Below are 21193 nucleotides of genomic sequence, written 5' to 3' on the forward strand. Positions count from 1 at the left end.
TCACAGAGTGGATTTTCGGATTAGATTATTGATGATCAAGATACAAATCTTCAACATTTTACAAAAATTGTGTGAATAACAGTTCTGATGTTGAGTGTGGCAATCTGATGTTTAAAATAAATCTGTTAACATTGATCAAAATTATTTACTTACCAGGGAAAAACAGAGGAAAAATGTTATTTCAAGGTTTACTACAATTATGATTTCAGTCATTAGTGAAACATTTGAATCATCATTTTTTAATCAAATATATTGCATTACAATTTAACATTGGATTGAGATATAATATTAGACTTATAATTATGGTTGAGTCTGAAATGACAAGAGTTGAAATACAATAATCAAGGTTGCATGATATTGGACTCTATTTTAAGTGAACAGATGAAAATTGAAGTCTTGAAAGTTAAAGTATTCATGAGCTAATCATACTCATCGGACTCAAGATGAACTCAATAATTACTAATAATTTTAAGATTACAAAGTCAATGATTTATCACTTTTTACTTGAATCATATGAATTGTATTTTGAATCAGCTGAAATAATGACCAAGTAAAGGTAAATATTGTAATATAAAGGTAGTGTTAGTTATTTTCATTTGCCTATCATTTATTTACAATTTATCGATAAATATCAGTTTATTGCTACCTAAAACTGATAGCTTTAATTGTGTCTTTAGCTCAGTTATTGATGAATCCATTTTCCCTGAACATATTTCACACTTGACTTTCTTTAGCAGAGAGATTGGATTCGATTCGATTACAGACGAAATTAAATGGGTTCGTTACTGTTCGCACAATTTTTCACTAACTGATGCTTTCGCTGGTGGCACTGGTGCCAATGGTGACACAGTTTACGTCTGTCGAGCTGAACATCCAGCCAAGATGAGTTATAAAGACGAACTAATTCCAGGCACATTTTTTCCAAGCAATGGTTCATGTGAAGTCCCATATGATGATAAAGCTAATCCTCATTCAGTCTTTGATTTGTTAACTACAAAGAATCTATCTCGACTACTTTGGGCCACAGAGTCAAAAGGCAAATTACAAACAGGAACCATTTCTGGTGGTTACACTGCATATGATGAAGAGCTTTACATTTCACGATTCCGAACATATGGCTATACGGTTCTGGGTAAAATACATTTGGCTCATATGAAAGCTTCGGGACCAGTTGAAGGAGAAGAAAAATACAGTGAAGATTATGATGTTTTATGTTTTGTTGATTATGAACTGTAAATTGTCAATAAATGCTTTTAAATGATTTACGAATTAAAACTATTGTCAAAAACTTTGAATTGCAATTAAAAAGTAGGGACTTTGTGAGGTTTGTCCATTGTGTCTCTTGAAAAATTTCTCCCATCGACAGTGGACGAGAAAATCGAGTTCGAAGTTGAAACTTCGATCGCCTTTTATTCAGCCAAGGAAGCAGATTTTTTCATGCAACTCTATTTTACTGATGTAAATTTTGATTGTCAACCAGAGAATGAGCTTATTTTGAGAAATAAAATTTTCTGTTTCTGAACAAACAGATAAGTTCGATTTTCATTTGAACCAACCTCTTTCTTTGACCGTTAGAGTAAGCGAGCGGAAACTTATTATTCGTGCATAAAAATTGTTGGTACACATTATGCATTGAATACTTTTCTCAATTTACCAACAGTTCTCTTGATTTTGGCAATTGGTTTTAGAACTTTGCACCTCAATATTTCGAGAATGGCATCACATACAATGGCCATTCTCTGGCCACTCATTCGTTTTTATAATGAGTTATAATACATTGAAATATTTGCTGAATCAAGATTCTACAAAAAAAGTTATAGCATTTTATTACTTATGTTGTCAGTTTTTAGACTTGATTTATAAAGTTAGATGGTTACTCAAAACAAATCTTAGTGCTAGAGGAACATTCATTATTAAATGAATTAGTTGTTATTTATGCGGTATTCCTTCATATTATATTATAGCCCATATTAAAATCTAGTGTTTGGTCAAAGAATGACGACTTTAGGTGATGCCATTCTCGAAATGTTGAGATTCAAAGTTTTATGGCCAGTGGCCAAAATCAAGAGAACTGTTGATAGATCAAGAAAATTGTTCAATGAAGCATCTATGCTAACAATTTTTAAGCAGGAATAATAAGTTTCAACTATCTAACTCTTATAGTCACAGAAAGAGGCCGGTTCAAATGAAAATCGAACTTATCTATTTGTTCAGAAACAGAAAACTTTATTTCTCAAAGTATTTACATTTTCTGGTTGACAATCTAAATTTACATCAGTGAAATAGAGTTTCATGAAAAAATCTGCTTCCTTAGCTGAATAAAAGGCCATCGAAGTTTCAACTTTGATCTCATTTTTCGCAAAAACTGTCCATCGGATGAACTATTTAATAGCACCAATAGATTCAGTTTTTATTTCCCTACAAATTCACCAAGTTTCATCTCTTTGCTCAAATGTTTGAGTCTTTGGTAGCGCTCTTTGCACTTCATTCGTAAGTTTAACCAGAAGATTGGTTTATTTACCAAGAAATGGGTTTAGATGAGCTTTGTTTGTTGAATAAGTTGTTCCTTGTACATTTACAACGCAAATATCATGACCGAAATGCGATAATGTAAAGTTATTTGATTGCATTGTATTAATAATTAGAAAAGAGTCAAATTGGTGAAAGAATAACGATTGTAGGTATTACCATTCTCGAATTATCGAGGGTCAAAGTTTTATGCCCGATGACCAAAATAAAGAGAATTGTTGCTAAATTGAGAAAAGTATTCAATACATGATGTGACCCAATAAGTTTTATGGACTAGCAATAAGTTTCAGATCTCTAACTCTTATGGTCAAGGGAGGTGGTCGGTTTAAATTAAAATCGAACTTATCTATTTGTTCAGAAACAGAAAATTTCGGTTCTCAAAATAAGACCATTTTCTGGTTGAAAATCAAAAGTTACATCAGTGAAATGAGTTCCGTGACAAACCTTGCTTCCATAGCTGAATAAAAGCCGATCGAAGTTTCAACTTTGGACTCGATTTTCTCGAAAAATATTGACCAGAGAAATCTTTAAGTCACACAAATGGACTCCGTTTATATGGCGCTACAAACCAACAGAGTCTAAACTCGCAAGAAATTAATTTTACCCTTTTTTCCCATTTGCATCAATTTGTACATAAATGTGACAATTAAGTTGATCGTGTCTTTTTAGTAACAGCCAAAGAGTTATACTCTTTGGTGACAACTAAGATTACTTTTGCTGGTTTGTAGTGACATAAAAACTGAGTCCATTTGTGTGATTTAAAAGTTTCTGTGATCAATATTTTTCGAGAAAATCGAGTCAAAAGTTTAAACTTCGATCGCATTTTGTACAGTTTTAGAAGCAGATTTTTTTGTGAAACTCATTTTTCTGATGTAACATTTGATTCTTAACCAGAAAATGAACTTATTTTGAGCACCAAAATTTTGTTTTTCTGAACAAATAGATAAGTTCGATTTTAATTTAAACCGACCATCTCCTGTGACCATAAGAGTTAGAGAGCTGAAACTTATTGCTAGTCCATAAAACTTAGTGGGTCACATCATGGATTGAATACTTTTTTCAATTTAGCAACAGTTCTCCTAATTTTGGCCACGAACCTAAATACTTTGAGCCTCAATATTTCGAAAATGGTGGCCCTTACAATCATCATTCTTTGATCAATCATTAGCACTTATTATGGTTTATAATGAAATTGAAATGACATTTAATTCAGGAAACCACAAAAAAAGTTATTGCATTGTATTACTTATGTTGTGAGAGTTTATACTTTATTTACTCTTATAAAGGTAAATGGCTAATCAAACACGAATCTTATGATGTTTTAGAAGAATTTTCATCATTGAATGAATTAGCACGCACTTTCTTCGCTGTTCAAACATATCATGCAATAGATTAAACTAAAATCTAACGTTTGGCCAAAGAATAACGATTGTAGGTGCTAACATTCTCGAAATATTGAGGCTCAAAGTTTTACGGCCAATGGCCAAAATCAAGAGAACTGTCGGTAAATTGAAGAAAAATTTCAATCTTTGATGTGTATCGACAATTTTTATGTACGAATAATAAGTTTCAGCTATCTAACTCTTATGGTCATAGAAAGTAGTCGGTTTAAATTAAAATCGAACTGATCTGTTTTATTTTTGACAGAAAACTTTATTTCTCAAAATAAGTACATATTCTGGTTGATAATCAATAGTTACATCAGTAAAATGAAATTTCATGAAAAAATCTGCTTCTAAAACTGCACAAAAAGCTAACCAAGTTTAAACTTCGACGTCCATTCTCACTTAAACTATTGATCGGAGAAGCTTTTAAATTGCCCAAATGGACTCTGGTTTTATGGTTTTTATGTCTCTACAAACCAGAGTCTAAATTTACAAGAAGTTAATTTTTACCTGTTTTCCCTTTTTGTTAATTTGTGCGTAAATGTGACAATTGTGTTAATTGTGTCTTTTTAGTAACAACCAACAACTAACTTTATAAATCAAGTATCAAATCTGACAATATGAGTAATAAGTTTTTTGAAGGATCTTAAATGATTTAACATTTCAATATATTATAGCCCATAATAAAATGATCAACAATCTTAGCCTCAAGATACTGTAAAATAACAAACATCGTTTCATTGAAAGCCATAATCATCGCAACATTAATTGCTCAAAGGTGAATCATCTATCCGATTTTGAGGATTCTGAATTGAAATACATGAGAGGAAGACTTCGATCCAAGGGATATAATGGAGGAAGTCCATTTGCTCTTCCAGAAAGCAAGCAACGTCCTCCAGTTCTCGATTGGCGAATCGCTGGTGCTGTAACTCCAGTTAAAGATCAAGCCGTTTGTGGATCTTGTTGGTCTTTTGGAACCATTGGTACCATTGAAGGTGTTCATTTTGTCAAAACTGGTCATTTGGTTCGTTTGTCAGAGCAACAATTAGTTGATTGTAGTTGGGATCAAGGAGACAACGGTTGTGATGGAGGAGAAGACTTCAGAGCTTATGCTTACATTAAAAGAGCTGGAGGAATCTCTCTTGACGAAGATTATGGTGCATATTTAGGTCAAGATGGAAAATGCCATGACTCAAAAGTACCAAAAGTCGTTAAGCTCACCGGATTCGTCAATGTTACTTCTGGTAGTGCTGAAGCTCTTGAATTGGCTCTATTTGAGCATGGACCTGTTACTGTTGCAATTGACGCCTTACAAAAGACTTTCTCCTTCTATTCTCATGGTGTTTATTATGATGAAAACTGTGGTAATACTTCAGATGATTTAGATTACAATTTACGACAGTTCTCCCAGTTAAAAGTAAAAAACAGATGATAGAACAATTGAATGGAATCCAGTGAGCCTAAGTTAATTTGATTGTTGGGAAAAGTAAATGTCGGGGAGAAAAGTCGTTAATCATTATCGACTAATGATCATGTAACTCATGGTCAACTAATTGTGGTAAAGATGGTTATATCCTGAGGCTCCAAATAAATAATAACTGTGAAATGACGACTAGCCAAAGCTACCAACTCCTTGCTTTTTACTTAACAAAAAATGGCAATTTTCATTTAAGTTTAAACATTGATTTACTGTCCATTTCAAGTTGTAAAACCGATAATAATCCGACCATAAGGAGTAAGAAAAAGCCAAAGAGCTAAACAGTTTACAATTAAAAGTAAAAAACAAATGATAGAGCAACAATTGAATGGAATCCAGTGAGCCAAAGTTAATTTGATTGCTGGGAAAAGTTGAATTTCAGGGAGGAAAGCCGCTAATTGTTTAATTTATTCTGATCTAGTTGTTTCAATATAAATAAAACTCGTGCTGAGCTTAATTATCTCTTAATCTTTCTGATGATACAATGTAATATTGCTATTTAAAAAGACCGGGCAAATACCGGTTACCTTGATAACCAGAAGTTGAGCAAAAAAATAAGAAACTTGCAATTTACAAGTTGTAACTTGTTCAGATTTAAACTGACTCATTATAAACGAAAAACGTTTTTCTCGGTGCTGTGCTACACTAGTTAATAAAGATGAAAATTTTGACCCAAACCGAGTTAATAGATGAACTCTACAAAATTGGAGCCATCAAAATTGAGGACATAATCTTGAAGTCTGGTGATCTATCGCCAATTTATATTGATCTGCGGTTGGTGGTCGGACATCCAGATCTTCTTCGTTCTATGTCTAAATTGATGTGGTCAATGGTCCAGGACCTTGAATTTGATCTTATCTGTGGTGTTCCATTAACTGCTATTCCTTTTGCCGTGGTAAGTAACTCTAAAATCTTTGAAAAACTTTATCACAGACTAAATTTTTTTATTCTTTATTTTGTAAATCTTTGAAAAATTAGGTTATGTCGGTAGATAACAACATTCCAATGGTTATGCGAAGAAGCTCACCCAAAACCTATGGAACCAAGAAATTAATCGAAGGAAAGTTCCAAGCTGGACAAAAAGTTTTGGTCGTTGAAGATGTCATTACTAGTGGTTCTTCCATAATGGAAACTGTTCAATCACTCAAATCAGTTGGCCTTGAAATCGAGCATGCTTCAATTTTCGTTGATAGAGGACAAAAAGGATTTGAAAATTTAGAGAACAATGGTGTTAAGGTTAGATCTGTTTTGAAAATGTCCGATATTCTGGCGAGACTTATGGATAATGGTATAATTAAATCGGAAGAGAAGGCGAGAATTCAAAAATGGCTTAGAGAAACTGAGAGTAAAATTGACATAGAGCCATGCAGTTAAACATGTGCCTTATTGAAGTGATGGTGTGATTAACCGATAATAATGATGACCTTTAGGATAACTGACAAAGTAAAAAAACATTCTTTTATGGTGCAAATTAATTTGATTTTATAAATGACCAATCATACTGTATTTAGTAACTATGCACTTAAATCAATCCTTTAACTATTCCAATAACTTTGACATTGATCTTGCTGATATTAAATCTGGGTGTTAAAATGCATGAAATCGTTGATTCAAGGCTAACCAGAACGTGTAATGTGTCTTCACACTTCATGTCTAACTCTTACTTGTAAAGTTATCTTGAGTTCTTAATTATCTTCAGTAAACGAAGCTTCTTCTCTTACATGTACTATAAACATGTTCAACTAATATTCACCTGTTAAAACCTCACAATTTATCAACTTCCTCTGCTGTTATCAACCTAGAAACATGCGATTATTATAAAACTACGCATAAATGTCACAATTGAATCTTCATCGTTTATTATTAATACAAGCAATCTCTGTCAACTTAACCTGAAATCTTTACAGAAATTTGAAAATAAATTAATTAGGAATTCCTGACAAATTCAATTCCTTTAATTCAACATGTTATTGTTAAATGCTACAGCTCTCATCACTTCCAAGTTAGAAGATCATTTTCGAGTAAAAATTGACTTTACCTGGTGTTTCAAAATTAATAGCTATCGCTTAAAAAGATTATATTATTGATCAGTCATTTATCTATTAAAATATGCAGATTTATTGTGTCTTGATTAATAAATTAATATCAACCATTTTTTTTTTACTCTTGATAAACAAAATCTGTTTAAAAAAAGTCTCTTTTCAACAATCATTTTTCAAGTCAGGCGCTCAAAAAGGCCTGACTGTCTTTTTGCTCCCTCTTTATAACATTAAAGTCGATGTTTGAAAGATGGAAACAAACATGTAATTAATAGATAAAATTATTTCTGTTGTTATTTTGACTTATCATTTTCTTTGGACGAGTTGGGTGTTAAATTACCACCGTATTTATGAATAAGGTAAGATAGCTTTTGCCTTTCTATTTGATTGCTTTCAGTATTCAATCAAATCTGCTATGAGAATGAATGTTATATTTTTTTCTGTCTCTTCTCTTCTTCTCTCTTGTTATCCTCTTTCTCTTTCTCTCGTTCTCTCTGTTTCTACTTTTGTCTCACTTAATTCATATTCATGTTGATGTTTTGTTTTTACTTTGTTCGTAGGTAGTATAAACCCTAAGATTATACTTTCACTGATTGCTGTTGTATAAATAGTATTTTGAGCTCCAAGACTTGAATATTTAGTGCAATTTAGAGATGGGCGATTACCTCGATTATATCGATACGGATCGATTCTTTTTCAGAAAATGAGCATCGATTAGTTCTTGTGAGAATCGATAAGCTTCACATGAGCTAAAAATTTACGAATTTTGCGATTCCATGTTTGCAGAAAAAAATAAAAGGGAAATCTGCATGATTTTAGCAACTCAGAATTAAAATACTTGACTCTTCCAGTGATTTCAGTGCAATTTAAAAGACTAATTTGTACTTTATTGATGTAAAGAAGAGCCTCAAACTTGGAAAATTTTGTTTAATGCTTGAAGATTTAATATTTTCCTACCTTGATTAAGCATCGATATAATCGATTCCCTTGCGCGAATCGCTAAAAATATCGATTACCTGATTAATCGAGAATCGCCCATCTCTAGTGCAATTTATAATGTTGGATTTCAATGCAATTTAATAATGAGTTTTTATTGATTCCTATTTTCGAAATAGTTTCAGTTTCTTCCCAGATGCTGCTCAAATGATTTGAGTCAAATCAGATGAACACTTAGTTTTTTCAATGGTCCCTTTTGAGGCTGGGCTTTATAATAGCTGATTAAATTTCAATCAAAAAGTATATTTTCAGCTTCATTACTTGAATATTTATTAAAAATTTACAGCGTTGGATTTGAATGCAATTAAATGATGAGTTTTTATTTCTGTTTTCGAAAAATTTAACATAAAATCTATGAAAGCAGTTATAATGCTATTATTAATTGGTATTTACTATATTTAATCTAGATATTTAATATATTTATATTCCAGGTACTTTTGTTTGATGTGTCATATTAACTGTAGCTCTAAGCAATAGTCCAGTTGCAAAATGAGTGATTCACAGCCTGCGGAGACTAAAATTATCTATTACAATGGCGATGATGATGTACCGGTGTTAATACGGCTTGCTGTTCCCCCAGACCAAGTGACTTTAAGGGACTTTAAATCTGCCATCAACATTCAATCATCCTGTGAACATAAATTTTTTTTCAAAACGATTGATGAAAATGTTGGTATAGTTAAAGAGCTGATAACAGATGATGATGCTAAGTTGCCCTTTTTCAAAGATAACATTATTTGTTATGTAGAATCTCAGCTTCACGATGACACAGCCTGCATGTGTGATGTTGGTCAGAGTAGATTTCTTCCAAATCAACATCTTCATTCTCATTCTCATCTTCATCCTCATCCTCACCCTCACTCTCACCCACCTCACTATCATCATCAATATGACTACTATCCAGATGATGATACAAGCTCAAGGATCTCAACCTCGACAAATGAAACTTCAGTAAGCCGTTACAATCCGCTTAGTGTGATGCGAAGGAAACGTGCCATGTCCGTCGCATCCTCTGTCTCTAGTGTAACAGATTCTTCAGCTAGTTGTTTTCCTGGGCAAGCAATCAAAACAGTTACCCTCAATTTAGACGGTAAAAACTTTCTAGGTATGAGCTTAGTTGGTCAAGCAAGTTCCTCTGAAAATGGAGGAATTTATGTTGGATCAATCATGAAAGGAGGAGCAGTCGCTGCGGAGGGGACTATTCAACCTAACGATATGATTCTTCAAGTAAATGACCATGTTTTATCAAATATGACAAATGACCAGGCAGTTGAAATACTCCGAGAAGCTGTTCAAAAACCAGGACCAATTAAACTTGTGGTTGCCAAGATTCTTGAACCTAACCTTGACAATTATTTCACTATCCTTCGAGAAGAGCCAATTCAACCTCTCAATTTAGAAGCCTGGATTCAAACCACTGAAGCTGCCACTGGATTAAACGGTGAGTTGTGATTTATAAATATGAAATAACTTCAATATTTATAACAGATAACTAATTTAATTGCTCTCATTTTTTTATTTTTTTCAGAGGCCATTGATCACCCTTCATCAGGATCTGTTAGTCATTCCTCAATGCCTATTTCTGAGCGACATCATCTCTTATCTGAAATGCCAGAACTTTCATTAACAAACAGTACCATGTTTACAATTGCCAAAGTTGCAGCCAGACCAGATAGCGGATTGATTATAAAAGACAGAAAGTGGCTAAAAATTAGAATTGCAAATGCTTTCGTAGGCCGGGATTTAGTGGACTGGTTATATAAAAAGGTCAGAGGGTTTAGTTCAAAGAAAGAAGCGTATAAATATGCTAAGCAAATGTTGAAATCTGGCTATATCAAAATTACTGTAGCTAAAAAGTTTTCCAAAAATTGCTACTATGTGTTCGACGAGAGCGTTTTTTGCGAAGATGATTGATTTTATTCACAATTTTGCACTCATTTAATCAAACCATTCTTTTTTATATTTTCCATCGGTATTTTTAAATTAAACAACTCACTTCTGTGAACAAAACATATTTGTTCATTAATCAAGTCATCAAATTTTCACATCTTTAATACTTTATTAAAACAAGTCACTTGAAAACTTGTCACAATTTTTATGTTTTTATCTAAATAAATTATGCTTTTCAAACGGTTACATCAATGTCAAAAATGTTTATTTCGTGATGCATCTTACAGGAAAGAAATTTTTCTATAAACTCGTAATGCTGATTAATTACTTAATGCCAATGAAGAAAAATTCATTGAAATTCATTTCTTCATGGAAATCTCCATTTTGTACCATTTTCGATGATAAATTATGTGAGTTAGACTTAATTTTGGTGCTTTGATATAAATTGTCTAAGTTTGTCTGCACGAAATAATCATCTTTTTCAACTAATTTGATCCATTGTTTAAGGTCCAAGCATGTTCTAATATTTTGTCAGTGTAAATATTTTTATCTCGTTTTTTTGCTTGCCAGGGGCCATCAACCAAGGAGTGACTTGAAAATCCATCGATTTTTCCTGGCTTTTTATGGATTGCAGTTAATTATCAGTTTCCAGCATCAAGAAAAAAGGAAGACATAAGCTCTCAAGAGGAGGAAGTGATCGAGGATAATATTATAATAAGAAGAAAAAGAAAAAACAGAAGTCAGACAAGGAACGAAAGAAAAAGAAAAAAGATTTTATAATTTGGATAAATATTCAAAAACTCGAAAGAAGACAAGAAAGAAGAAGTCTGCCAGTCCACATGAGCGAAAAGGTCTTGGCTTTTATTCTATTCGCTCTACAAATCTCGGAATAAAGATCGCCATTCTGATTCGCATCATCAATCTTGATGTTCCATTCATCATCATGGTCACAGAAGTAGTTGTCGAAATCGAGCACGTAGCCAAAGTCGTGATCGATCATTTCATACAAAGAGAAAACGAAGAAGCCGATCAAAAAGTCAATCAGTTAACGAAAAGGTCGATAAAGAAAGATTGCTTCAAATCGCAAAGGCTAACCTTGCTCGTATGATAAAATCAGGTACATTGCCTGTAGGAGTAAATATTAATAAGCTGAACCTGGAGCTTAGAAACTTGAAAGAAAAAAATCAATCAGCCAATGCTCAGATTATTTTCGACCGATTTCTACTATGGAAGCAGCTGCTAACGAAGATTCTCTTTCTGACTCTTGTTCTGATAGTGACGATGATGAAAATGGTGATTCTAAATCTGTTTGCTCTACAATTATCAGACATCCATTTAAAAAAAGATATGATATTCAAATAAAGGTTCGGGTTTCGCCCAGTTGCCTACTAGATCGTCCAAAGTAATCCAGAAATAATTGACTGAAAAGTTTCCAGTATTCATAAGATATTCATCGAGTAAAAGAATTGGAATGGATAGAAGTGAAACCTGAAATGCCACCACCGATAAAAGTACCTGAACAAAGCAATAAAAAAGTTTTCAAAGAAGTTGCAGAACCGAGAGAAGAAACATCAAAATCCACAGACCAGTCAGATATGTCTTTAATGAGTTCCACTTCTGATCAAGAAATAGCGCCGTCAACAAATAGTTCAGAAATAGGAACTCTTGCGGCTTCAAGATTAAGCGCCAAGAAAAGGCTCCAATAAGATCCATTGAATTTGGTTGTTATCAGAAAAGTTTATGAAGTAGAAAGATTGGTATTCAACGTATTTAAATCACGAAAAAATCGTAACGTGTCGGATACTTCCCTTGTTAGATTATTTTCTAATCGTCTTTTATTCTATTTTTTGTATATAACTTTAAAGCTCTTCAAGCTGAGCAGGCTTCAATTGCAGCCGAAATCACAGCTTCGCAAATGAAAGAGAGACAATTCGCTAGAGCTGGAATCGTAAGGTATTTTTATTTTATGTTATTTTTGAATATTTCTTATGTCATCTTATGAATTTTTAAGAAAAAATTTTCGGAAGACAACAGAATCAAAGATGGTATTGGTATACATTTATTGCTCAAATTGGTAAAAATCGTTTTCGTGTAAAAGTTGTTTAAAAATTAATAGCTATCGGTTAAAAAGATTATATTATTGATCAGCCATCTATCTATTAAATATGCAGACTTATTGTGTCTTGATTAATGAATAAATATCAACAATTTTTCTTGTTTACTCTTGATAACAAAAATTTGTTTAAAAAAAGTCTCTTTTCAACAATCATTTTTCAAGTCAGGCGCTCAAAAAGGCCTGACTGTCTTTTTGCTCCCTCTTTATAACATTAAAGTCGATGTTTGAAAGATGGAAACAAACATGTAATTAATAGATAAAATTATTTCTGTTGTTATTTTGACTTATCATTTTCTTTGGACAAGTTGGGTGTTAAATTACCACCGTATTTATGAATAAGGTAAGATAGCTTTTGCCTTTCTATTTGATTGCTTTCAGCATTCAATCAAATCTGCTATGAGAATGAATGTTATATTTTTTTCTGTCTCTTCTCTTCTTCTCTCTTGTTATCCTCTTTCTCTTTCTGTATCTCTCTCTTTCTCTCGTTCTCTCGCCTCTCTGTTTTTACTTTTGTCTCACTTAAATTTTTTGTTCATATTGACGTTTTGTTATTACTCTGTTCGTAGGCAATTTAAACCCTAAAGATTATACTTTCGGTGGTAGCTGTTGTAAAAATATGTAATTATTGAACTGCAAACAGCTCAAAATCTTTGTCTTGGTTAAGAAAAAACCAAAACATTTACTCTACATTCAGTTTGTCACTTTCTCTCTATTGTCATCACCAACACCGACAGAAAGAGGAGTTTATTATCATCTATAAACTATTGGTACGACAGACGTTCAGACATCATCGAAACTATCACCACCTCCATTGCCTCCATTACCTTTATCACCGTCGCCTGTATCATTTTTGATTTGGTACATTCGTCGAGGAAGTGTTTAGAGTTAAATTGAGGCTTTAACTCTCTTTTCATCTACCTTTTCTCTTTCGCTATCTCCTTTTCTCTTCCTCCCCACTACGGCTCTTTTTGCTTTCGATAAGGTAACACAAATTGAATTCTTAACTGTACCTGTTTATCTTTTTACAATCTGTGTATTATTTTCCTGCACATGTCTATCATTTTTGACTTGACTAATCTAGGAGTTTAATTTTAACAGGGACTAACGAGTTAATTGTTTTTCTTGCCCGAGAAATCTTGAATATCTCTCAACCATATTCGCACTTAAATGCGTATGTTTCACATTCAAGTCAATGGTTGATTAAGGTTTAGCTTTATAATTTTTCTTCTTTACTTCCTTTAATTATCCCCTCATTTCCATTTCTTTATTACATCATTTATTTTCATATAAAAGTCGTATTATTCCAGCAACTCTTCTGCTTTAAAATTTATAGAAAATAGAAAAAAGATTGCTTTTGATTTCACTTTCTATTTGACATGAAATATTAAATCATTTTAAGCCAGTCAATAACCAATAGTAGAATAGTATTTCTTTCTGCCACAACCTTCTATTTCACTTTTCTCCTTTCTCCTGTTTTTTCAAATTGTTTACTGTCCTACATTCCAGCACTACTTTTGTAATCCTTTAAAGTGACTATATTAACTTTACCTGTTACTCAGTGAGATAAAAATAGCAAGTGAGAGAGTACTTTCTTTCTCCCAGTTTGATCAACTGTTTTTGTTGTGATCCTCTTCAATCTTTTTAATCTGATCATAAATTTGATTTGTCATCACTGTAAATTTAGTTTTAAATATTAATCAATTATGGGCTCATTGCCTAAATGGTCATTACTCGACCCTAAGAGAGGTGTTCACTCTGGTGCTAATGTAAATGATAGATCTTCAGCTTCAACTTCAAACTGGGTCAATGGAGGCTCATCATCTTCTTCATCATCCTCATCATCATCATCTGCAATATGTAATGCCTCTTCCACCTCGTCGTCGTCTTCTGCATCAGGAAATAGACCTTCAAATAGTAACATTAACACAAGTGGTTATGGTGCTCCAACTGGAATAAGGCCTAGAGTTGAAGATGATTCAGACGAGAATCTTCCACCTGGATGGGAAATACGATATGACCAATACAATCGGAAATACTATGTTGATCATAATACAAGAAGTACAACATGGGAGAAACCACAAAGATTACCTCCTGGTTGGGAGTTAAGGATAGACCCGAGAGGTCGTGTTTACTATGTAGATCATAATACCAAGACAACTACTTGGCAACGACCAACTGAAAATACCTTACGTATTTTTAATGAATGGCAATCATCACAAGGCCAGGTTATGCAACAATGTGGTCAACGATATATGTATGCTACTCCCCAAATGGATCGCGGCTCAACATCTAATACTGTATCTAATGGAGAATCTAGCGAAGCATCAGCTGTTCTTCCACAATCAGCTGGTCCAAGTGGCATCAGTGTTAACCCTTTAAGTCTATCTTCACTAGCATCAGCAGCAAACATTGTTCCTGCCACCAATTCGGTAAAAAAAGAAGGAAATTCTTACGAAGAGCCTTTACCTGAAGGCTGGGAACGTCGTCTTGATCCAAATAATCGTGTTTATTATGTTAATCATAAGAATAAAACAACTCAATGGGAAGATCCTAGAACTCAAGGAAAATTTATTCCAACTTTACAAAGTGGGCTGAATGGAGCTAATGGTTTAAATGGTGCAACCAATTATGATCTTTTACCATTACCTAAAGGTTGGGAAATTAGATACACCAAAGACGGCGAAAGATATTTCGTTGATCACAATAGGAAATCAACTACATTTCAAGATCCAAGGATCCCTGTTGAAAATGGTGATATCAATGCATCCGCTGCAACAAACTTAATAACATATGAACGCTGTTTTCGTGCTAAACTTCATCAATTCCGTTATCTGTGTCACATTAATGCATTGCCTTCTCACATTAAGATATGTGTCTCTCGGACAAATATTTTTGAAGATTCTTTCCATCAAATCATGAGAGTTCCTCCCCACGAATTACGTCGAAGATTATTCATTACATTTAAAGGTGAAGAAGGATTAGACTACGGAGGAATTGCTAGAGAATGGTTTTTCCTTCTCTCTCATCAAGTTCTTAATCCAATGTATTGTCTTTTCGAATACGCTGGTAAAAACAATTATTCCCTTCAAATCAATCCAGCCTCTTCGGTTAATCCAGATCACCTATTATACTTTAGATTCATTGGCCGGTTCATTGCAATGGCCCTGTTTCATGGTAAATTCATTTATTCTGGATTTACTCTGCCTTTCTATAAGCGAATGCTTGGTAAAAAACTTGTTATGAAAGATATCGAATCAATTGACCCCCAATTTTACAATAGTCTTGTTTGGATCAAAGAGAATAGCCTTGAAGACATTGAAGATGGAATGGAACTTTATTTTACTGTTGATTATGAAATTTTGGGCCAACTCAAGAGCACGGAACTTAAAGAAGGTGGATCAGATATTCGAGTGACTGACGAGAACAAAGATGAGTATTTAAGACTTATCAGTGATTGGCGTTTCAGTCGAGGGCAAGAAGAACAAACCAAAGCCTTATTAGACGGTTTTAATGAGGTTTTGCCTCTAGAATGGCTCCACTATTTCGATGAAAGAGAATTAGAACTTCTTCTATGTGGTATGCAAGAAATCGACATTGAAGATTGGCAAAAGAACACCATTTACAGACATTATAGTAGAGGAAGTAAACAAATCCAATGGTTCTGGACATTTGTGAAAGAAGGTATGGACAATGAAAAGAGAGCTCGTCTTTTACAGTTTGTAACTGGTACCTGTAGAGTTCCTGTTGGAGGTTTTGCCGAACTAATGGGTTCTAATGGACCACAAAGATTTTGTATTGAAAAAGTTGGCAAAGAAACTTGGTTACCCAAAAGTCATACTTGTTTTAATCGACTCGACTTGCCACCTTACAAATCGTACGAACAGTTAGTTGAAAAGTTAACTTATGCCATTGAAGAAACGGAAGGATTTGCCCAGGAATGATGATAAAACAATTACAAATTTGACCAATAATTAACAAAAACTATATTTATAAATTTACAAATTTCGTGATTTGCATAGAATCAAGCCCGGAAAGCCTGGACAGTGCTAGATAAAGCGACCAGGGTTACCATCATTTCCGATAATCTAACATCGTATCAAATTTTAAAATTAAATCTAATGTGACTATATAGCTTAATGAAAACGATGATGTATATTCATGAAATAATCTGTGAGAAGCAAATTAAGATTATATATACAGTTTATATAAATAAAAGTGACACCAATGTACTAAACTTCAAATTAAATTTTGTCCTTTGTTAATATTTACAATTGTGATCCTTGCTTATTCAACGTATTTTTAAAATCGACGAATGTAAAGACAATAAGATAAATTAATGATCCGTTAGATAAGTACGTTTTTACTTCCATTGATTCTGCTTCCAAATTGATTTTTGGTCAGTTTATTCAATTTCTAATTTAAATTAGGTTTTAAGGGGTTAGCTATTTTAGGCTTAGAACGGACATATCTAAGAAGTTATCAATCATACTTTTATTGCCATGAAATTAATGATTTTAATACATATTGACGAAATTGAAGGACAAAAGATGAAAGATTGTTTATGATTATCGAGATTTTACAAAATAAGAAAATGATAATTTTTAACGGATAAATATATCATTCATAAGTTACTAGAACAGAAAAAAAATCAAGTACTGCGATTGAGAAAATACAATGAGGAATCTAATTTAGTTTTGATTCAAATGGTGTTGTGTCAATGTTGATAAATGAACTATAAAGTTTCCATTGCGCTTTTTCGGCTACAGGAATAGAAGAATTCTGAATTCTAATAAATTCCTCGAGCAGCTCATAAAATCTGGTTTTGTATTTCATTATTAAACTGGGATCGAAAGGTTTGTAAAGATTTATTTGGTCGGTAACCTCTCTCCAGATACTATATTCAGGAACAGTTTCATCATAAAACTCTTTGTTGTGGTCTTCAACAGCTAACAAGAGTCGAAAATCATCAGATGTAACATTTAATGAGCTAGCTGCAGTTACGGGTGGAGATGTAACATTCGTCTGTCGCGGTGGTGGTAAATTATTTACGCTAGATATCTCCTGGATTTCTGGTTCGTCATCTTGTTCATCCATCACAATGTCATCACAAGGTTTATCGTTGTCCTCTGAACCAGTCAGAATAATTATATCCTCTGATGATTTAGGTGTAAATCTTTGTGGTTTCGGCGCTAAAATTGGTTCTGAAATTAGTGTTGGTGTTGGTGCTGGTGCTGATGCTGGGGTTGGGGCTGGGGCTGGGGCTGGTGATGTTGGTTTGATTTGGCTAGCTATCTCAGGCTTTCCGAGTTTACTATCATTGTTTTTCGTGGGCTTTCTGGTGGCAAATGCATCTTTCAACATTTGTATGCGGCCATAAAACGGTTTGAGATTCATCTTATTGTGAAAAATTTCAAATAAGGGCCAGCTTTCAATAGCCTCAATTTCTGATATAGAAGGGTTTTGTAATAAAGAGACATATTTATCCACCAACGACTTGAATAATTTCCTGGTTTGTGATACATTTTTGATATCTTTCACACCTTGTCCAGATATTTCTCGGAAAACAAAACTCCAAACATTGTCTGTTGCCCAAATATCATCAAACATCATAATATCAGTAAATTCATCATTATATTTAGCTACAGCTTTGGCCAATATTAATTTTGCCGAGTCCGATAAGTTATCTTCATTTCCATTTTGTCCAGATGATCTAGAGGCATTTGGTGCTGAATTTGAGGCGCCCGTATCTCTTGGTACTTTCGGAAGAGTTGGAGTGTTAGAAGTGGCTGGGGGTTTCGGGGCAGCTGTTGCTCTTGGGGCAGTTGTTGGCGTTTTAGTAGGGACTAGTGTCTTTGGTGTACTATGAATAGTAGGTTTCGGTGTTACTGGGCTATTATGGCTTGTATGTGATCGATTAGAGTTTTCCAGTCTCGGCATCTCAGCATTAGATGCATGGGAGCGGTTAGAGTTTTCTGTTCTTGGTGTCTCAACACTGGGGGCATGGGAGCGACGAAAAGCAGGAGGAGGTGATGAATGAGGTCGAGCACGATTAACCGGCGGTGGCGAGCCCCTCAAAATTTTTTGAGCGTGTTCCTCTTCTATGTTTATTTCTGAATACATGGATAAAGGACGTTTAAGAGATTCATTTTCTTTCTTTGCCATGGTATAGTTGGCTTTAGGTTTTAGACGAGCTCTCAATTTGCTGAAATCAGGAATAGTTGCATCTCTAGGCAATTTAAGGTAATCATCGAAGCCCTTGTCAAATATCTAAGTAGATTGAAATGAACTTGAATTAGAAAGAATTTCAAAAGCAGTAATTGTTTACTTACCTCTATGATATATTTCTCAGAGTCAAAAAAGTCTACAGATTTGAGCTTTGGATGTTCACGAAGATTCCTTCGCAGCTCTTCAAATGTGATAGCATTTTTATCGTCACTAGAATTTACTTCTAGTCGGTGGTTGAATCCATCAAAATTGAACAGACAGTTGATTTTAACCATGTTGATCAAACTAAACAAATGAACAAAGAAAGTGACACAGACAAATGAAAAGCTTAGACAGTTTATAATTTAAAACACTATTGTTTCTCATAGAGTCTCTATGATAGAAGTAAGCTCTCAGTGAGATTTCGCTAGTCTCTAACATTGTAAGATGAAAGGGGTCTTATAATAATAATATGCTTGAATGTCATTTTTTAATCTGCAAACAATGTTAAACTTTTTAAGACTATTTTAAAGATAATTGAAACAACTTAAGCACCATTAAGTTAATAATCTATTCAAATATCACAAAGCAAAGTACTTTGATTATTATCTGTGAAGTTGATTTCATATGACATGAAACCTTTTTTTAATCTTATTAGAATCAAAATTTCGAATTGAATATTGAAACATAGAAACATCAAAGATATTTGATGGTAGAAGATACTCGATGAACAATAACAACAAGCTATTCCCACTTTTTCCATTATCTGTATTATCACTGTAGTTAATAAACTGTTTCTGATTGCTATTTAAAAAAATGAATAAACAATTTTCTGTATTTGCAAAACTCGTGAGCGCACATTTATTTATTTTGAAATAATGCAAATGAATTAAATACTTCTGTCTTTTTCTGCGAAAAGGTATTTTTCATATGAAGAAACTTGATGGATGATGGTGAAAATATTAGCCCTTAAAGTTTTCCGTAAGAACAGAGATTGATGAAGTTTGTTTGAGAAAAGAACAAGTGAAAGAAAGAAAAGGAGGAAAATTGGCTGTTGTGACAAGGCAAAGGAAGATGACAATTTACGATGATATTATTTTATTATATGAAACACTCAAAAAAATTTAATAATCTAATTGAGTAAATCGGGCGCTGCGATAACAAAACACTCCGTTCCAACGTCTGGGATCATATTCGTTGAGACTGATGAGGCTGGTGATGATATTGGTATTTCCATTGTTGTTATTCTTTGTTGTTGATTAGCTTTAGCCTTGGCATGTGTTAAAATATGTGATTTAAGGTTTGTTGATTGGGCAAACTTTTTTGAACAATCATCGAAAGGACAAACATAAGGTCGATCTCCTGTATGTATTCTTACGTGCGTTCTCAAGTTAAAATCTAGGGAAAATCTTTTTCCACATCCTTCGAATGTACATTGAAAAGGTTTTTCTCCAGTGTGTACCAATTGGTGTCTTTTAAGTTTACTTGATTCAACAAATGCTTTACCACATTCAGCACAAACATGAACACGAGGACCATGAGTATGTAAATGTTTTCTCATCGCACTATTATCTCGAAACATTTTCGAACAGCCTTTATGTGGGCAACCAATGGTCCGAGTATCGTCATCCGATGAAGGTTTACGGGGTTTCATTTTTGCGAATTCAGCTAATTGTTTAGGATCAGATAGATCAACTCCTGGTATACCCTCTTTGGGTATTTTCTTGATACCAGTCATATATTCACTCATATCCAGTTGAAGTTGAGATTGTTGTGTTGAATTAGAATCGTTATCTTCATCGTCATTTGCAGGTACCCAAGTAAAAAATCTGAAATGTCCACCTCCCAAGGTCTTGATTTGAATTGATTTTTCTTTCCATTTGGTTGATCTAGTTGGCTGTCGTAGTAGAGATGTACCAACAAGGTTTCTAGCTGAGTTATCTTTATCTCCTGATGATGTTACTGATGGTCCAGCCCCAGTAATTGGTTGAGAACATTGCCTTTGGGTCAATGTAGATAATGTAAAATCGGTGAAATCAAAATCAGTTCCCTGAGTATCACCACCAATCGATTCATTTGTTTCTTCAGGATCATGAAATGTTAATGTATCCTGTGAGTTGCGTCCATAGGTTGACAAGTTCATGTTATAAACTAGGCTAGCGTCACAAAAAAAACATTAATGTATTAAGGCGTCAAATTAGATAATAAAGATTCTTGAACTAGTCACATATTATTTTTATAAAAACCCAGGCCTCATATTTTTAATATAAGAAGGACTGAATTATTAGTTGTGAAGACTGTGTGATGAAGATTTTGAGATGAACAATAAATGTTATCGATGCACTAAACATAACCTATCGATACTGCTTACAATAGTATCGATTAACAATTTCAAAAAGTTCAATATAGCTCAGCTATAGTTCATTTTGCTTTCTGCAAACTCGAGGCGATCCATTTACTAAACATTAATTGTCAACATCAAATTTTCATCGATAAACATTATAATCAGCTAATGACAATCAAATTTTCAAAAATGTATACGTTCTATAATCTTTAT

General features: G+C 33.5%; 7 protein-coding genes across 10 annotated transcripts; 5 read left to right on the forward strand and 2 right to left on the reverse strand.

Moving 5' to 3' along the window:
• Nucleotides 1-542: 542 nt before the first annotated feature.
• Nucleotides 543-1236, forward strand: LOC112538953 (uncharacterized). The gene is made up of 2 exons (XM_025161037.1): nucleotides 543-550; nucleotides 678-1236. The coding sequence occupies exons 1-2, from the start codon at nucleotides 543-545 to the stop codon at nucleotides 1234-1236; spliced, it is 567 nt and encodes a 188-aa protein (XP_025016805.1).
• A 3458-nt stretch (nucleotides 1237-4694) lies between these two features.
• Nucleotides 4695-5720, forward strand: LOC112538969 (cathepsin L-like peptidase). The gene has a single exon (XM_025161063.2). The coding sequence runs from the start codon at nucleotides 4735-4737 to the stop codon at nucleotides 5344-5346; it is 612 nt and encodes a 203-aa protein (XP_025016831.1). The 5' UTR covers nucleotides 4695-4734; the 3' UTR covers nucleotides 5347-5720.
• A 270-nt stretch (nucleotides 5721-5990) lies between these two features.
• LOC107363098 (uncharacterized) lies at nucleotides 5991-7337 on the forward strand. The gene is made up of 2 exons (XM_015930269.3): nucleotides 5991-6286; nucleotides 6370-7337. Exons 1-2 carry the CDS (start codon nucleotides 6050-6052, stop codon nucleotides 6763-6765), a joined length of 633 nt encoding a protein of 210 aa, XP_015785755.1. The 5' UTR covers nucleotides 5991-6049; the 3' UTR covers nucleotides 6766-7337.
• Nucleotides 7338-7668: 331 nt separating this feature from the next.
• Nucleotides 7669-16698, forward strand: LOC107363097 (Suppressor of deltex). Of its 3 annotated transcripts, none has more exons than XM_089269114.1 (3): nucleotides 7669-7789; nucleotides 12999-13414; nucleotides 14117-16698. In XM_089269114.1, exon 3 carries the CDS (start codon nucleotides 14136-14138, stop codon nucleotides 16371-16373), a length of 2238 nt encoding a protein of 745 aa, XP_089125240.1. In that variant the 5' UTR covers nucleotides 7669-7789; nucleotides 12999-13414; nucleotides 14117-14135; the 3' UTR covers nucleotides 16374-16698. The 3 variants fall into 3 exon arrangements, with proteins under 3 accessions (XP_089125240.1, XP_089125241.1, XP_089125239.1); XM_089269113.1 differs by lacking the exon at nucleotides 7669-7789 and adding an exon at nucleotides 12634-12772; XM_089269115.1 differs by lacking the exons at nucleotides 7669-7789; nucleotides 12999-13414 and adding an exon at nucleotides 12632-12772.
• On the forward strand, nucleotides 8476-10562 carry dsh (Segment polarity protein dishevelled). Of its 2 annotated transcripts, XM_089269118.1 has the most exons (3): nucleotides 8476-8666; nucleotides 8858-9867; nucleotides 9955-10562. In XM_089269118.1, the coding sequence occupies exons 2-3, from the start codon at nucleotides 8916-8918 to the stop codon at nucleotides 10338-10340; spliced, it is 1338 nt and encodes a 445-aa protein (XP_089125244.1). In that variant the 5' UTR covers nucleotides 8476-8666; nucleotides 8858-8915; the 3' UTR covers nucleotides 10341-10562. The 2 variants fall into 2 exon arrangements, with proteins under 2 accessions (XP_089125244.1, XP_089125243.1); XM_089269117.1 differs by lacking the exon at nucleotides 8476-8666 and having other exon boundaries at nucleotides 8768-9867.
• Nucleotides 16699-16901: 203 nt separating the features above from the next.
• On the reverse strand, nucleotides 16902-19032 carry LOC107363094 (uncharacterized). The gene is made up of 2 exons (XM_015930264.3): nucleotides 18762-19032; nucleotides 16902-18699 (listed from the first exon to the last, which is right to left on the reverse strand). The coding sequence occupies exons 1-2, from the start codon at nucleotides 18930-18932 to the stop codon at nucleotides 17116-17118; spliced, it is 1755 nt and encodes a 584-aa protein (XP_015785750.1). The 5' UTR covers nucleotides 18933-19032; the 3' UTR covers nucleotides 16902-17115.
• Nucleotides 19033-19464: 432 nt separating this feature from the next.
• LOC107362952 (uncharacterized) lies at nucleotides 19465-21099 on the reverse strand. Its single transcript, XM_089269119.1, has one exon. The coding sequence runs from the start codon at nucleotides 20777-20779 to the stop codon at nucleotides 19769-19771; it is 1011 nt and encodes a 336-aa protein (XP_089125245.1). The 5' UTR covers nucleotides 20780-21099; the 3' UTR covers nucleotides 19465-19768.
• Between the last annotated feature and the right edge of the window lie 94 nt (nucleotides 21100-21193).

Source organism: Tetranychus urticae, chromosome 3 (assembly GCF_039701765.1).
Source record: "Tetranychus urticae isolate SD_2017Ah chromosome 3, NJAU_TeUrti_SD_1.0, whole genome shotgun sequence".
In the NCBI taxonomy this organism is placed as follows: domain Eukaryota; kingdom Metazoa; phylum Arthropoda; class Arachnida; order Trombidiformes; family Tetranychidae; genus Tetranychus; species Tetranychus urticae.

Bases quoted from the DNA above. Each gene is read 5' to 3' on its own strand.
- LOC107362952 (XM_089269119.1), bottom strand. From the start codon at position 20,779: ATGAACTTGTCAACCTATGGACGCAACTCACAGGATACATTAACATTT.
- LOC107363097 (XM_089269114.1), top strand. From the start codon at position 14,136: ATGGGCTCATTGCCTAAATGGTCATTACTCGACCCTAAGAGAGGTGTT.
- LOC112538969 (XM_025161063.2), top strand. From the start codon at position 4,735: ATGAGAGGAAGACTTCGATCCAAGGGATATAATGGAGGAAGTCCATTT.
- LOC107363094 (XM_015930264.3), bottom strand. From the start codon at position 18,932: ATGGTTAAAATCAACTGTCTGTTCAATTTTGATGGATTCAACCACCGA. The intron at 18,700-18,761 runs GTAAGTAAACAA...CAATCTACTTAG, and splicing joins CTGAGAAATATATCATAGAG to ATATTTGACAAGGGCTTCGA.
- dsh (XM_089269118.1), top strand. From the start codon at position 8,916: ATGAGTGATTCACAGCCTGCGGAGACTAAAATTATCTATTACAATGGC. The intron at 9,868-9,954 runs GTGAGTTGTGAT...TATTTTTTTCAG, and splicing joins AGCTGCCACTGGATTAAACG to AGGCCATTGATCACCCTTCA.
- LOC107363098 (XM_015930269.3), top strand. From the start codon at position 6,050: ATGAAAATTTTGACCCAAACCGAGTTAATAGATGAACTCTACAAAATT. The intron at 6,287-6,369 runs GTAAGTAACTCT...TTGAAAAATTAG, and splicing joins CTGCTATTCCTTTTGCCGTG to GTTATGTCGGTAGATAACAA.